Source organism: Microtus pennsylvanicus, chromosome 9 (assembly GCF_037038515.1).
Source record: "Microtus pennsylvanicus isolate mMicPen1 chromosome 9, mMicPen1.hap1, whole genome shotgun sequence".
In the NCBI taxonomy this organism is placed as follows: Eukaryota; Metazoa; Chordata; class Mammalia; order Rodentia; family Cricetidae; genus Microtus; species Microtus pennsylvanicus.
Genome location: NC_134587.1, coordinates 79,688,640 through 79,705,987, shown reverse-complemented (window position 1 = coordinate 79,705,987; position 17,348 = coordinate 79,688,640). Strand labels below are relative to the sequence as shown.

The following is a 17,348-nucleotide window of genomic DNA, read 5'->3' as shown; positions in this document are numbered from 1 at the left end:
TTATTCTGCAATGCTGGGGCATCCAACCCTGGTTTACAGACCTAGCATATTTGAAAGAATTCCTGTGAAGCAGGGAATTTTGAAGGACTATACTACCTTGTCTTGGCAAACTTCTAGTCACCTTTCTTGTCTCCTGCTGGTACAGCTTGGATTGGACAGTATATTGTCAGTAACTGAGGCAAAGGCAGTTTCTTTGCCCATATGGCTAGCTTTTCACAACTACATTTGGCTATAAGAATATAAATATGTTCTCAATTCTCAGAACCACTCTCAGCCCACATCAGAAATCAGAACTTTTTCATACAATCCATTAAACCTGTGTCACATTAAGTTAGCTAAACCTTCTAATAATGTGTTTTGTAATGTATGTGTATATATTAATTTTTATACCAACTTTCTAAATATATTATTTATACACAAAAAAAGAGTTCTTAATAGAGAGCAATAAAGAACACTTTGAGAGAAGGATGCTTTTTACATCATACAGTGTGGATTGTAGCCTCAGAGGTCAAATAATTTGATGTGTGTTCAAAATAAAATCAATGTACAGAAGTATAAGTTACTATAAATAAATACAAAACTATGATACTAACACCTACCAAGTGTAGTGAGAATAGTCACACACTGCAGGCAGAATTTGAACTCTCAAGATCTGAACTTGAGAATAACTTTACAATTCATGCTGTACAAATCTAGAAATGTCATAGGCATTTTATCCCTCCCCTCTGTTAGCATGAAAATATGAGTAATTCCTCCCTCGAGGGTTGTTAAAAGGTGAAAGCATGAGGCATGTCAAACTCCTAGCTAAGTGACAAAGGGTTATAGAAAACTCCATGTGTCCGACAACTGCCAGAAAAGCGGATTACTCACACGCAGTTTCAAGTTTCTTCAACAGGTACTTCTCTCTCTCTGCACCAAGGCCCAAAGTCTTCTTTAATTTCCCTCCACAAAGTCGCCTTACTATTGACAAGTGTTTCCACATGTTCTTCTGTGATTCTTCTAAACTTTCTATACCTTACTATTGACAAGTGTTTCCACATGTTCTTCTGTGATTCTTCTAAACTTTCTATACCTTACTATTGACAAGTGTTTCCACATGTTCTTCTGTGATTCTTCTAAACTTTCTATACCTTACTATTGACAAGTGTTTCCACATGTTCTTCTGTGATTCTTCTAAACTTTCTATACCTTACTATTGACAAGTGTTTCCACATGTTCTTCTGTGATTCTTCTAAACTTTCTATACCTTACTATTGACAAGTGTTTCCACATGTTCTTCTGTGATTCTTCTAAACTTTCTATACCTTACTATTGACAAGTGTTTCCACATGTTCTTCTGTGATTCTTCTAAACTTTCTATACCTTACTATTGACAAGTGTTTCCACATGTTCTTCTGTGATTCTTCTAAACTTTCTATACCTTACTATTGACAAGTGTTTCCACATGTTCTTCTGTGATTCTTCTAAACTTTCTATACCTTACTATTGACAAGTGTTTCCACATGTTCTTCTGTGATTCTTCTAAACTTTCTATACCTTACTATTGACAGTGTTTCCACATGTTCTTCTGTGATTCTTCTAAACTTTCTATACCTTACTATTGACAAGTGTTTCCACATGTTCTTCTGTGATTCTTCTAAACTTTCTATACCTTACTATTGACAAGTGTTTCCACATGTTCTTCTGTGATTCTTCTAAACTTTCTATACCTTACTATTGACAAGTGTTTCCACATGTTCTTCTGTGATTCTTCTAAACTTTCTATACCTGGAGTGCACACCTGACACAGCACATACACTAGAAACATACCAAATAACCACAGCCAACAGACAAAAGAATATGCATGACATATTAATTTCCAGACATTCTCTACATCCAAATATGGTTTATGAATATTCAAATTAATAATAGAAAGGCATTGTCATTGATCTCTACTTTTCTTTCCTGATATTTATGAGTTTAGGAAAGTACTAATTTAAGGCATAAGTACTTGTCAAGGTCCAGAATTCCAAGTCTGTTCTGAGATGGAGAGCTATAGTGGATGAGTCTGTTCATGTTTATCTTCCCAGTATCCACCTAAATACCTTATATAACCACTGTCAGTAACTGTAAAAGACAAATTATAATCTCAGCAGAGGAATCTGGTAGTAATACCAAACTCTAGGGTGGTTACTACTAAGTTTATGAATGTTTCTTAACAATATAGTCTCCCATTTAATAAAGTTCTACTAAGCACATAAATACACACCTAACTTTGATCTTAAGCCCATATTTCCCATCCTCATCATCATCACCACCGTCACCTTTCCAAAATCCTTTATACAAAGGGCTTCCATACTTCTGTTCATATTTCAAGTTTATCTCCAAAGAATAAAGTTATAAGTAGAAAATTACATATCACTGTAAAATCACTGTAAAATAATTCCTTAATAATGATTTTATTTTACAAAAACAACAACAAATAAAATGATTTACAGTGATAAATAAAATGCTATACACAGAGACTGTATATGACCACCCTCAAAGGTAAAAGGGGATAAAGGCAGAGAATTAAAAGTAAGCAGCATTTTTCAGTTCAAAATCGAAAAAACTTCTTGGTGATGTGGGTGGCTGACTACATGAAGTGAAGTTCAGTTGGACCCAAGAGTCTCTAGTATTGGGGACACAATGAAAGAGCAACATCACCACTGCAGTCACAACCAATCAGTGGAGGTGGGGGTGAAGGGTGGCAACAGGCACTTAACAAGAGGTCAAACTGGGAAATAAATAGAAAGGTGGTCTGAAAGCAACTGATCTAGAAGCTATAGTTTAGCCAAAATTTGAGAAATATTCTGCATTTCCTAATATTAATTACTGTAACGTCGAGAAAATTGTTGCTTTGGAAAATAAAAAAATCATTTACATTTCAAACTTGGTGTGGTGGCAAACAGCTTTAATCCCAACACTAGGGAGGCAGAGTCAGGAGGATCTCTGTGAGTTTGAGGCCAACCAGGTCTACAAAGTGAGTTCCAGGACAGCCTGATCATACATTTTGTTTGTCACACCAAGAATTGCCATGCTGTCCTGGAAACCATCTGTCATGTGACCACATGTGGCACTGATGTGATAATGGAGCCTGATTCAGGGACACAAGTCACAGTTTAGCTTGTTTTCCTCCTAAGATCCATGGCACAGATGAAGATGGCCAGTTTTAGAAAACCCAGAGTCTCAGCCTGTATCAGGGAACGAGCATCAGAAGCAAGAAGTTTAGGTGCTGAAAACTCAAGCCCTGGTCCTGTTGCACACCCCGCACTGGGCAGTGCGCTGGGCCATCCATCATGTGGGCTCCTCCTTATGCTTCAAACTCTTTCCCTTCTCCATCTGCCTTACCTTCTTCCAGCCTTCTCTTTCTCTTTTCACCTTTCTCTTGTTCTCTCTCTATACTTTTTTAATGTTACTTAAAATTTTGTTTTACATATTTCATTTCTTCCTTTAATTCATACCATTTTTTAAATCCACTTTATAACTTTTCAGTTTGGAGTTATGCAGAAGGCAAAGCCAATGAGGTGTTTGCCACCAATACTGAGAACCTGAATTCAGTTCCTAGACCCACAGTGGAATCAGAGAAGCAATTCCTGTAAGTTGTTCTATGACTTCTACTTGTGCACTGTGGTGCACATGTGTGTATGCATACACACATGCACACCACACTTCTATGCTTACTGTATTGTATTGATTATTTTCAAAGCTATGGAGAGAGGTGGAATTAGTTTTTATCTATTTCTGGTTCATTTCAATTTGTTGCCATGACTATACTGCTCCCCTCTCTCCCAACCCCCAAGGCTGGAACACCTGAGAATACACTGTGCACGGTACATGTACTCTATTGATGACACTCCTAACACACCGAAGAGCCACAACTCTTTGCTCTGCCCACAGCTCACATTTTCGTCAAAAAGTTTAACTCAAAGATTAAGTGACATTTTGATATTAGTAAAAGTAAAACTACAAATGAATAGCCAATACTATGATTTAAGTAAGCCTGACTAGACAGTTTTGAAAACCCACTCTTGATTCTTGAACAAATACAGCAAAGCAAAGAAAAAACTAATAGTCTGGGGACAGTGTGCTTGATAAGAAAATTAGACATGATACAAGCAAAATCAGTAATTAAAAATACATATATATTTATCATAGTATTGTTCAATTTCAATAAGTATGAATTGTGCAGAGTAGCATCCCACACTAAGATAGTGTTCATGTGTTACTATTTTACTCCAATTAAATTTACTTACCCTTGATCTTCTTATCCATCTCCCATCACCAAACCTTTTACCTCCCACATCCCTATCATACCCAATTCACTTGGATTGCTATTTATTTCCTTAAAGTCATCCACACATAACTAACACATGCAATATGGCTCCTTGTGAGCCTGGTGTAATTTATCTAACATGATGACTTCTAATTTTCCTCATGATCCAACAATGTCCTTATTTTTACTCCTCTCTAGCTCTCTAGAACCATGGACCTGAATAAATGCATCTTCAGGTTGCCTTAGTCATGGTGTTTTATCTGGTATCAGAGAAGTAATAAGACAACTAAGTATCTTCCCTCCAAACCTACTTACAGCTCTCAGATATATACTACAACAGAGGAAAGAAAGTCTACTGGACAACACACAGATCAGAAGAGAATCACCTGCATTCAGTCTCAACACTCTACTACTACATGCCTCTTGATGAGAATGTATGAACGACCTTTATGTCACTCATACACTTAATTACACAAATCTAGTTGTAAGTAAAGTGAAAAAATCAAAGTGTCAATGTCTTTAGAACAAAACACCACAAAAACCATGTATCATGTGAGAGTAATATAAAACAAAAGAAACTAAGGTATGGCAATCACATATAACAGATCAACACTGACTACCTCAAAACAAACAAAACGAGAGACTATGTCAGAATGGCTTCATGCTTTCAAACTTTCTACCGAATTTAGGAATGTACTGACTGACTGCTCCAGTTCAGACACCTCTGCTAACAAAGGTTATTTGACTTTTACTTGAAAGATAAAAAAAAAAATTAAAGGCAGTAAATGTTACCCATTTGTAAAATCTTTGTAAAGAGTAACACTGGTGTCAATATTCTACTGTCCCAATTTCTTGTACGTTTGAAATTACAATAGAGATAAGGATCAATGATTAAAGCAAGAACTTAAATGCAAAATTCAGAAAACAGAAAAGAGCTCAGACAAATGTTACTGTATTTCCTTCATCAGCAAAAGGCATGGCAAAAAGTAAAGGAGCTGGGATTATACAACCTGACAAAGAAACTCTGAGAATACCAATAGACTGAAATTATAACATGTTGAAACATAAATTAAATCACCGAGCTAAGCAATAACTTCAGAATCATTTCTACTGTTAAATTAGTGAACATTTTCTCCAGAGTATCAACCAAGCCATGAGGCAGAAAATAAGTGAATGGCAGTGGAGTTTTCTAGTCTTTGGCAAACCTTGTTTAAGGAAGTGAACAAAAGAGTAAATTTAAAACAAAAGCTCTCAAAGACACATTATTTAAGGAATAAAAAACATGTAAGGGTTCAAGTCTCCATTTATAAAGTAATGTACCTAAAATAGCCTTTGGATAACATGCCAACACAATGTAATTTCCACATGGTTTTCATCTGCTAACTTGAGAACCTAATCTTACAAGTGACTTCACTGGAGTCAACAGAAGTCCGACGAGTTCTGCCCTGCATGGCTTCGGCTCAGTACACTAAATACTGTACCTGCTGCCTTAAAACAAAGTTTCCACAACCATTTGTTTAGGAATTGCTGGTTGATGCATCTACACCCAAAAATACCAATATTTCAGTTAAATATGCCAAGGCAAGACACAAGTTCCACCTCTAGGGCAAGGGCTATGATGAATCCATGCACTTGGGAGGCATCACACTCTAAGAGTTCTCCAGTCACAAAATCTCACCATGGAGTGCATTTAGCATTATGATTTCAGGAAAATTAGACAACCTCTCAGCTTTAATGTCAATGCTAAAATGGATTTTATCAGATATACCTTTCAGTAAGAGAATCACAAGTTTGTGTATGTATGCATATGTGTGTATAAAACACATAAGCACACATTTCTATGTTCATATGTGAATATGCACATATAGTCACTTAACATCTAATCAAAACATATCTGTAATTTACTATGTTTCAAATGAAGTACAATACTACATTAATCTGTAACACGTCATCAGGATTTGTTTATAAACTTTGTCTAATTCTAAAATGAAAGATTTTATTTTCCTTCTATTTGATTTTTTTTAAAAAAAAAATCTACTGATCCATATTAACAACCTTGAAAGAGGCTGCTTTGTTCCTAGAAGAGAGTCAGTTCTAGAGATGAGTAAATTTGTGCAAGAAAACAGCTAAGCAATTACGGAAATATTCTCTACAGTATAATTTAGCAACGGAAGTTTGGAGTTAACACTTAGAGGAGGTGAGAATTGTATTGAATAGTCATAATTAACAATTTTATTTGGCTAAGATCTTTGACGTTAACCGGGAGGGAGGTGAGAATTGAATTCTAAAGTTTGAGAATAAAGTGACTGTGAGGGAAGAGCAGGAAGACTGGGGAAGGACTTAAAGGAAGCCAGAAGCTCAGTCACCAGCCTCTCTGCAAGCAACCATACGTCTAAACAGAACTTGATGCTACGAGAAACTTCCTGTGCCTTAAAGAGAAGGAAAAGGCAGCAAAGGCTAAAATTGGAAAGCATATATTTTTGAAAACTAACTAGGAACCTTTCAAAACTATATAGAATTGTAAAATATTACAACGGAAGTGCAGAAACCATCCAAACTTACACTGACATAGAAAGAACCAGAAAAACTCATTCCTGTGTGGGGTTGGGGAGTGAGCAATCACTGCAGAAAGAATGATTTTCTCAAGTGTCTCCAAGTCCCCTTGAGGCTGTTTGTAATGCAGGTATATACAATCAGGCATGAAGACATATACCTAACTAACACTAGAGACTGCAAAATGAAGGCCAGTCAAGGCCCACAGCTAGTTTCAGGTTAGCCTCATCTACATACACAGTGAGCAACATACACCCACAACACACACATAAATAATGGCACATAACTCAGGAGGAACAATCAGTTAGCAATAGACAAAAGAAATGAAATGGTACTTCATCAAAGCTTTCTAGATAACAAACAAAAAAGATATTCAAAATTAATATGCATATAAAAAGGCATTAATCTTCTCCAGCCATTACGAAATGTTCAGTTGTTTTATTTGAACAAGCTGAATATGCTTTATTCGCAATGCTTGTTATAATGTTTTGGGTTTAGAATTATTTTAGATTTTTAAAATATGTACATATAATGTAAGAACTTGGAAAGGGGGATAAAATCTACATATAAGATTCATTTGTTTCATAACACCTGATACACATAACCTACAGGTAATTTTGCAAGTCTGCCTACCCCTTGACTATGGCCTATCACAGACACACTAATAAACAAACTGCAAAACATCTGCACTATAAAATTATTACTTGGTATTAAAAAGAGCATGCTGTTGATAAATGCAACATCTTGGGTGGTATTTGAAGGAATTATGCTAACTCAAAAAGAAGGGGTACAAAAGATTCTACAATGATTAAATATCCATAACAATCTTGAAATAACAAAATTATACAAATGGGAAATCAATTGGCTAGCTGCCAAATTCAATGCACAGAGTGCAATATGGAGTAGATAAGGCTGCAAAGAAATGGCGATCTAATCCCTCTATATTGTGACAGACCAATGCTAATTATTTACTTACAATGTGGCATTGTGGCTTTGCAAGATGTAACTACTAGAAGGTGTTGGAGAAACCATTCACAGGAAACTGTTTTGAATAAAGCTGTCATCCACTTGTGTGGTGAAGACACGGTAAGCAGCTGCTGGCACTGTTGAGTTACTTGGTCATGAAAGCTCGTAACTCCACATGTGTGTACATATACATAGTGAACATTATACATATTAGTGGTTTGATCCACTGAAAAATCCGGAGCTGAATGGGCTGTTAAGAGGTGGGTTTCTTATGTGGGGGAAAAAATAAGGTTGCTGGGCTATGCCTTTGAGAGCTTTGTTTCAGCCCTGGATCCTTGAAATACTTTTGGGCTGCCTCCCTTCAATGAGTGCGAGCCCCAAAACACAAATCCAAGTGAAAATAAAATGAAATACCCAAAATAAATGAAGCACCTTTTCCTGCGTCACATCGACTTTTCTCAGCTACTCTTCCACAGAGATGTAAAGCAACAGAGTCTCTGCATCACTTCTAACAATTCTACAATTATCTCTGAATTTACATGCATTAGATCTGTTCTTTCCAAAATTCCTTTCTGATAAACACTTTATTCCTTTCAAATTCTTTACCTCTGTCATCTACTAAGAAGTTTCTAATCATTAGGACCAAAAGTGAATGAACATCCCTGAAAAAAAAAAAAGTTCCTTTACAAGGAAGAATACCAGAGAACTACTTCATAGACCACAGATATTACCTACAGATCTATAAACAAAAAGACGTAACAATGAGAAGTCAGTTTTAACAGATACTTCTGACATTGGACATTGTCCTGATTCACAGCTTACTTTTACAATTCAGTAATATTTCACACTAAAAGTGTACTGGATTTTCTTATACATGTATATCGTAATACAAGCATATAAGCTGGGGCTATTGCTCTTTCCAGGAGTTTAAATCCATAAATTACCTGCAGACAGAACATTGCCGCTGAGGCTGGAGAGCAGTGAACATAACAATCATAGAGTAGTTCCGAGGTGGGGCCTTTACGAACTTCCGGAACTTGTCGCCATTCATTCGGAAGATCGAGCGCCTGGAACTCCATTCCATCAGCTGTTCTACTTTTTCAGCCAAAAGGTTCTGTAATTAAATAGAAAGAAACATTACAAGGGCATTCGTTCCCTGGAGTCACTCCCACTCTTGGGTGTTCTCACTTTCCCTTAGTAAGTCTGCATGTGCTGTGCTGTCTAAATGATTCGTGAGACGCTAATATGTTTCAATTACATTTTATATAGATAGAATTATATCAAGGCTATATTCTTAATTTAATGTTTGTTAATAGCCTTTATTTGGGCAAATATATTAGCCCCTTATTGATGTGACTTGCACAAATATTTCATTTTTTGCAAATGAAGTTAAAGTTTATAAAAAGGAGCCAGGCAGTGGTGTTGCACGCCTTTAATCCCAGCACTAGAGAGGCAGAGGCAGAGGCAGTAGGATCTGAGAGTTTGAGCCAGCCGGGTCTACAGAGAGAGTTCCAGTCAAAAGCTACACAGGGAAACCTTGTGTCAGAAAAAAAAGAAAGAGAAAAAAATAGAAAGCTTATTAAAAAGTTATTAAAGAAAATCAAATTTCTGCTCTCAGAAAAAAAATACAGCTAAAAATTGTCTTTATTCTATATATATATAAAAAAAAAGCCAGCCAGCAAAGAAGCTGGCACAGAAGTCTGTACCAAGCGGAAGACACACAGACAGGCAGGAGACTTGAAGATCTGAAGAACGACAAAGCAACAAGTTTCCTGCAGGTCTGGTCTGCTACCCCCTAGGATGGATGCTGAAGAAGCCAGCAACATAAGCACGTGAATGGTGCAGACAAAAGAGACTTAAGGAAACCTGCTCTGCTTCTCAAAGGGCAGGGAAAGGACATCTAGGTAAGATCAAATCAGCAGCGCTACCCAAGCTGACCACCATGGACACACACACCGCACACAGATAGGTGTATACACATTCTCTCCCTCCCTCCCTCCCTCCCTCCCTCCCTCTGCCTCTCCCTCCCTGTCTCTCTTTCTCCTTCTCTCCCTCCCTTCCTTACCATGCTCTCTAGCAAACTGTGGAGTGGGAGCATCTCCTTGACTAAACTTCCTTTACTTTTAAACATGCAATAGCAGAGAAATCTTCTAAGTATAAAAATCCATAAAAGACCGCTGTGTAATTTTATTTATAAAGGTCGCAAGCAGGAGAAATTCAATTGCAGTGACGGAAAGAAGGTGATGGACATGGGGCAGGCAGGGGAACAATGAGAAAGGCAGAGACTGAAAGATCACAGAAGAGGCTAGAGTTCTTCTGCCATTCTCGTCCAGAGTGGGTACCCAAGCTTCTAAGCAGAAGGCTCGTCCTCAGACCACTGACTGTCCCTGTAAAAGCCTGAAAAGAAACCCTACAAATGGATGTGCATCTGGAAGCAAGACGGCCCTTGTCCTTGCAGACCACACAGGTGTCAGGTCAGAACAGGCTGGAAGTGTTGCATCTAAGCCAGTTCCATATACAGTTTAGGGGGAGAGGCAATCTCGCCCCTTCCTTCGCAAAAAGAACGCTCACAGTGGCTCCCTATGAACTCTGCAGAGGTGGACATACACAAAAAGAGAAAGACAGATGTATCACCTGCCTTTTAGGGGAAAAAAAAGCAAAAAAAAACATTAGTGTATGCTGGTCCTACCAAGGCAAAGGGAAAAATTAAATCAAAAGAAATGGAAGAAGAGGGTGCAGCCTGGCTGAAGAGTGGGCAGAAAGTATTAAGGTTGGCATAAAAGGACAAATGTATGATAAAGAATTATGGCTAATTACTGGGTTAATTGTGTTTGTTTTTAAATGACATAATCTGGCTCTAACAAAAAGGCAAGAACTGAAATTAACTCTAACTTGAAAACAACCTATTTAGATACAGATGAATGTAACCATTAATTCCTCCTAAAGTCTGAGTACATTTTTATAAGACTAATAATCATATTAAAATAACTAATAAAAACTAATTGGGAAGAAACTTTTCAGCCCCATCAACAGCCCCAAAGAGTTTTAAGAACTCTACAGGCAGGGTTAGCTCTTAAGTCTTCATTCTGAGAAGACACACATTCTCAAGGTACAGAAAACTACTGGATATTCATAGGATTTAAGTCTTCAACTCTTCACGCTAAAGCTCAATGAATCAAGGTTGCCCAAAGTTCCTTTAAGCTTTTACAATTTAACTAACAGGTACAATATAAACGTAAAGTGTGTCTTAAATATTTGAGAATTGACATTTTAAAGCAAAAGCAGTCTTCAAAGCAGAAACTAAGCCGAGTCAAGTCAAATCCCTGAGGAAGCCTAGGAAACTAGTTTTAGAAACTGCTACCTCTCTGATTCCTAGGGGAGTTCCTAATGAGACATACTTTTCTCATTAAACACAAATATTCACAGCTCACTTTGAATTTCTTCAAATGATAGCTGCTGGAGCAGTTGAGTCACATAATTATACCAATATCTATCAGTTAAAACAACTGTTTAAATGCAAACTAAGTGTTTCAGTCTACTTATAACATATCATAACTTCAGAGACTAGAAAAAAATTCCCAGAGGTATTTCTCACGGTGAGAACGTAACGATGCCAACAGGAACCAAGTGACCTAAGTGAATGATGGACAATCAGGGGGTTTATCTGACAGCTCAAGAATCCAGAGCTTAGAAACCCGCAGTCTTTTGTTCTGTGTTTGTGTTTGTGGCACACAGACATGTTCATGTCAATATGTGCAGGGTGGGTGTGGGTGGGTGTGCTTGTGTATGCGGAGACGAGAATGGATGTAGTACGCTATTTTTTTTTTTTTTTGTTTTGGACAGGGTCTCTCACTGAATCTGAAGCTCATAATTCAGCTAGGCTGGCTGGAGCTTCATAGACTGTCCCATTTCCCAGTCACCAATTCTCAGGCTATAGGTGTGCTGGGCCGCTCTCAGTCTTTGCTAGGTGCTGGAGAACGGTACTCAAATCCTTGTGCTCGGACAACAGCTACTTTACTGAATGAAGAAGCTTCCCTGCTGTGGAAAGACCAAGCTTTTAAAAGAACTGTTAGCAAATCTGCCCAACGTTTACCCTGAAGAGAAAAAAAAGTTTCTGTTTTTATGGAGAAGTAAATCTACCCTCTGGCCAAGAGGGAGCTGCTATCCCAATCTTCGCAGCATTTTATATAATGATGTCCTTGAAAAGACAGCGCAACCACCAGACCTGTGCACAAAAACTCTGCTCAGACATGCATGACCATGAAACACAAGTGGTCCATGGAGAAGTGCTTCCCAGTCATACCGAGAAGTTTACTCTTTAAAACAGTCAATTTACAGACATAACCTAAATTTGAAAGCCTCAAATGTGACAGGCAAGCAGGGCATTTACGTCCATTTAGAAATTCAAGTTCCAGTTCTGGTGTGCATGTTTAAAATGGGTATGGAAAGATCAGTACTTCTGAGTAGAAAGGGGCATCTGACCTCCACCTCCCCAAACTGGGTTCCAAGACAGTTCTGTATTTGGCTTCTCATATTACATATCCTAAAATATCCTTGGCATCGCTGGCTAGTTTTTAGTTATTTTAAGGTTTTAAGATTTCAAAGGTAAGAGCCATCAACTACTCACATAAAAATATTCACCTATCTTAACAAGTATTCCACTGAGACCTGTGCTGCAGGAAACAAGGATGGAATCTGGGCTTCCCCAGCGCTATCCACCTTACGGACCAGCACCCTCAGAACCTGACCTCATCACCAATGAAAAGTCTCAGCACAGAGAAGAATTTATCTTGGTCAGTCTGGATTATTTTGACTAATATACTAATTTACTAATTACTATTTACTAATATACTAATTTCTAGTTCCATTCTCCCACAGATGATATAAATTTGTTCTTACCAGCTGAAGAAAACCCTATAGTATATGAGTGTGTGTTTGTGCATGTGTGTGTGTTTGTGTATTAACCATTCATTCATTTGCTGATAGAAACCTGGGATGAATCTATAACTTGCAAGGCTGCAGTAAATATGGAGAAAAAGAAATTTAAGGAAGGTCTGGAAGATGGCTCAGCAAATACATTCTCCCACAGATGATGTAATTTTGTTCTTACCAGCTGAAGAAAACCCTATAGTATATGAGTGTGTATTTGTGTATGTGTGTGTGTTTGTGTATTACAGAAATATTAACTTTCAAGAGAGAACAGCTGTAGAGATGGAGATGCTTAAAAGGAAATTTCATTTAAACGTCATTTTAACATAATGGAAAGTAAACTCAATACTAGGCCTAATACAAGGGACCTGGCTTCATGTATCAACTGTCAGGTATCACAGACTGTCAGTAGAGGAGAATGTTAATTTAAATTATAATGACACCCAAAGCAAGTTACACATTTTAAAACCATGATTTTTGTACTTATTTATCACAAAACCCTAAATACCTACTAACTGCTTACTGAATAAACGAAATGTGGCATATCCACATGATGGAATGCTGCTGAGGAGGAAACAGGCAAATGTCACATCAATGTTTAATACGGACAATCCTCAAAACTACTCGCTGAACGCAGACACCAGAGAACACAAAGTGCCGTGATTCCAGGACACGGGTCCAGGAAACTCTCTAGATACAACACTAAAAATCATGGGCTAGGGCAAGGAATCAAATACTTTAAACGGTAAATGTCTACGAGTCTCTTACTGGAAACATATAAATGCTATAAATCTTATTTCTGGGATAATTATACCATCCCTGAAAGTTACTAAATCACTGAATTACACCCTTGAATGAGTAAGTTTATGGAACGTAAAACACATCTAAAAGATAAGAAAGCTCCCTGTCATGAAGCAGGAAGGCTAGCAAGGATGAGAACAGGGTGCAGCACTGAATGTGCAGATCAAAATCTAGACTACTGTTCTGTGCTCGCCCTTGCATGGTGCTTCCGGGAGGTGATAAAAATGTAATGAAATGTGTTAGCGGGTAGTGCACAGAAAATGCTAGCTCCCAGAAGAACAGTTATTCTGATGTTATGCAATCTGAGGATCTCAGTCTTGCAGAGGAGAGAACATAATTTTCTGCACAAATCCATAGTGGATTTCCTTGGGCCTACCTGTAAAATATAGCTAGACAAATAACAGGAAAAAAAAACAACAAAGTTTAGTAGCACACATACATGGTAGGCACATATGAGACAACATAATGGAATAGTCAATCTCTAAAGCATATTTCAAAATCTTGAAGTTCTCCTGAGTCCCTCATGGTCTTTGGAGAGAATGATGACCATGAACGCCACCCTACTTTCAACTGAGGAATCAAAGAGGTGGAGACACTTTATGTCACGAAACTTGCTGCAATAAACAGACATCTGTGAAATGAAACAATGCAACCTGTAACAAATGGAGTCAAGGAGCTAGGGAGAAACTAGGAGATTAGAAGCACTCGTTGCTCTTAAAGGGAATCCAGGTTTGAGTCCCGAGGGACTCACATGGTGGCACATAATCACCCTTAACTCAGTTCCAGGTGACCCAAAGTGTTCTCTAACCTCTGGGCACCAGACTTAGACCTGGTACACATATATAGATTCAGGCAATCATATACATAAAATAATTATATCTTGAAAAGAATGCATATTTTAATTTTAAAAATGAACAAAGTATTTGATGTTCAAAATATGACTGAATTTATATGTATGGCAATGTATCCAAATTGTTTCTCTCAACCGTTTTTCATGCATAAAATTCAAACAAAATCTAATAAAGGTGTTGACAAGATTAAAGCATGGGAAATATTTATACCACAAATGACAACAAAGTCAAATTTTGTTCCCATCTCTTCAGGTAAAATTCTTTCAAAAGCATTGATAGGAAGCACATAAGAGACTATCTGTAGTTAAGATAACCTAGTTATTACTTTATATCTCAGACTTTTACAATGTTTTGAGTACTTACACTGCATGAAAAACATTATGTTACATTCACAAAATGAAAAACTGCTTCATAATTTGTGTTTTGTTTGGAAAATGGCATTACCAGTTTGATGGTTTTTACCATCACTTCCTAAGGAACGTAAAACAGATAATTATAGCAAATACATTTTAGCAGTGATATGTGGTGTTGGGGCTTTAGCGTATAAGAAAATGGCTGTGTGATAGTAACTAGAAAAAGATAGTAAAAATAATTTTATTTCTGTGACTACTAATTCACAGTGGCTACTTTCAATTTGCAACAACTGTTCTGCATCCAAATTAATTCTATCTAACACAGATACCATGTGTTTATCATAAGAAAGAATTGAGAAGTCTGTAACTGAGAAGCTTCAAGTAGGAAGCCCTACATAGTGCTTCCTGGTTCACACCATGTAAGCAAGATGTTTGGCGACTTCATACACTATGAATGGAGCAAGTCACCAGATGCCTTCTTGACCTGAACAATACCCATCCAGACATGGGCCAAAATAAATGGTCCTTTTTTACGCTCACTCTGAGTGTATTTACCACACTGACATGAAGGTGCATGTGTGTTTCTACTTCATAAATGCAATATTGTTGGAGTTTCTACTTTTTTTGCTTTACAAATAACAAAATGGAGAGCAGGGTGAGGCTGTCTGTTCTACTGCTATGAAGAGACACCATGACCAAGACCAAGACAACTTTTAGAGAATATTTAGTAGGGGTCTTACTTACAGTTTCTACGGGCTAGTCAGTGAAAGAGATCCTACCTCAAAAACAAAGTGGAGTTGTGACTGAGAAGGACCACCAGAGTCTTCTACTGGTCCCTAAACACACATGCACACCAACATGTATATATTACACAAAGAGAAAAAAAATTAAAAAAACACAGAAAGCAAAACAGTTAAGTGTCAATTAAAAGGGACCGATAAAACATCTAACAAAGACTAGATGAAAGCCAAGACTCTGCCCTCCAGTACAGAACAAAGCAAGTGTAGGTTTCAGCTCCCAAGACCATGCCGCATGCTCTTTCACCCTTCACCACCTGACTCCACTCTAGGAAACTACACTCAATGCAGACATATCGATTTCCTACTTCAGGGTAAGGGGTGTTGTCTGAGAAAACAAGAAGTTTCATAATATTAGAATTTCAACAGTTTCTACTATGTTTATCTTTGTTGACTAAAACCGTGGTTCGTTTCAGTAAGAAATGACTCAGAGAACACACCAGAAGTTCTTCAATAACTTAAGTTACATGTATGTCTTTGCTAAGAGACTGAAGAAAGCAACCCAGATATTGCAAATCCAATTCAGTTACCCATAGAAAGAAGCTACAAGAAACCAATAAGAACAACAAACACCACCACTTTTCTGGACTTACTAAGTAACATGACAGAAATGTTTAAAATGGGCAAATTTAGGGCAAAGTTACTGCAGAGTACTAAGCACCTTTGTGGTTGCACTCTGCCTCCGTAAATAACAGCCTGCTCAAAGACGGGTTTACCTTCCGTACACAACAGCCAGGCAGGTAGTCAGCATCAGTCCTGCATGTCAGTCCAGGAGAAGCGCACAGACACACAGAGCACGACACAGAAGTTAAACACATTAACTATAATATGATCCTTTTGTATTATAATAACTATTTTAAAAGGTTTGTGAACTGTTTTAATTCAGAAAGTATAAAAAATTAAAAGCCCAACCAAGTATATCTACCCAACGAAATGTAATTACCGCTCACTATCCTCAGTGACCTGGGATATTCTGGTTTATTTTAACATGAACAACTAAACTAAACAATTATGTGAATTCATTGTAATCTCTTCCATCTTTACTTCCTCCTGCCACTGGGAAGACCCTCCCCCAAATAATCTCAAAAATATATTTCACAAGTACATGTAAAATGGAAGATGTGAAAGACACAACTCACTTGGGTTACACAAAAAGAAACCTAGGAAGCTTTTTCACTATGTGCAAAGCTCATTTAATGTAGGTTGTATCCAGAAAAGTATATTGTAGTAGAATCCATAAGATATAAACAGCACTCAGTGAACAGCAGGGAATAAAACATAATAATTCATAGTTAGTTAAGTCCTAAATAATATAAATCAAAACAAAATTAAATGCTGGCTCTACGCTGCAGGTAATTCTAAAATCTGAGAAAGGCAAACTACAATTTAAAAAAGAAAATCACAGAAGACATATGAATAATGCGTTCATGGTTTATGTAGACCAAGTATTATTTGTAAAAGCTGACACAAAAGGAGCCTCAAAATACAGTAAATGATGTAAAGTCCTAAGTATTTACTTCTAGAACTCAAGTTTTCTTGATACATATGTTTATTTAGAAAGGAAAAAAGTATTGCTTAATGAATAAGCAAGGCATCCCCTGAGGAAGCCAAGCCTACGCACACATGTAGGGGAACAAAGGCTCACTGAGCACATGCTGCTGCTGAAGAAGAGACACTCACTCTAGAGCAGTGGTTCTCAACTGTCCTAATGCGGACACACTGGAACGCAGTTCCTCACATTGTGGTCACTCCAACCATAAAATTATTTCATTGCTACTTCATAACTGTAATTTTTCTACTGTTA

General features: G+C 37.4%; 1 protein-coding gene across 2 annotated transcripts in view; it reads right to left on the bottom strand.

The window, feature by feature from the left end:
- The window catches only part of Tusc3 (tumor suppressor candidate 3), a 146,979-nt gene that overhangs the window by 84,971 nt on the left and 44,660 nt on the right, over positions 1–17,348 (bottom strand). For both annotated transcript variants that reach the window (XM_075986549.1, XM_075986550.1), the window contains exon 2: positions 8,758–8,927. In XM_075986549.1, coding sequence (XP_075842664.1) covers positions 8,758–8,927 — 170 coding nt within the window. The remainder of the gene's footprint in view (positions 1–8,757; positions 8,928–17,348) is intronic.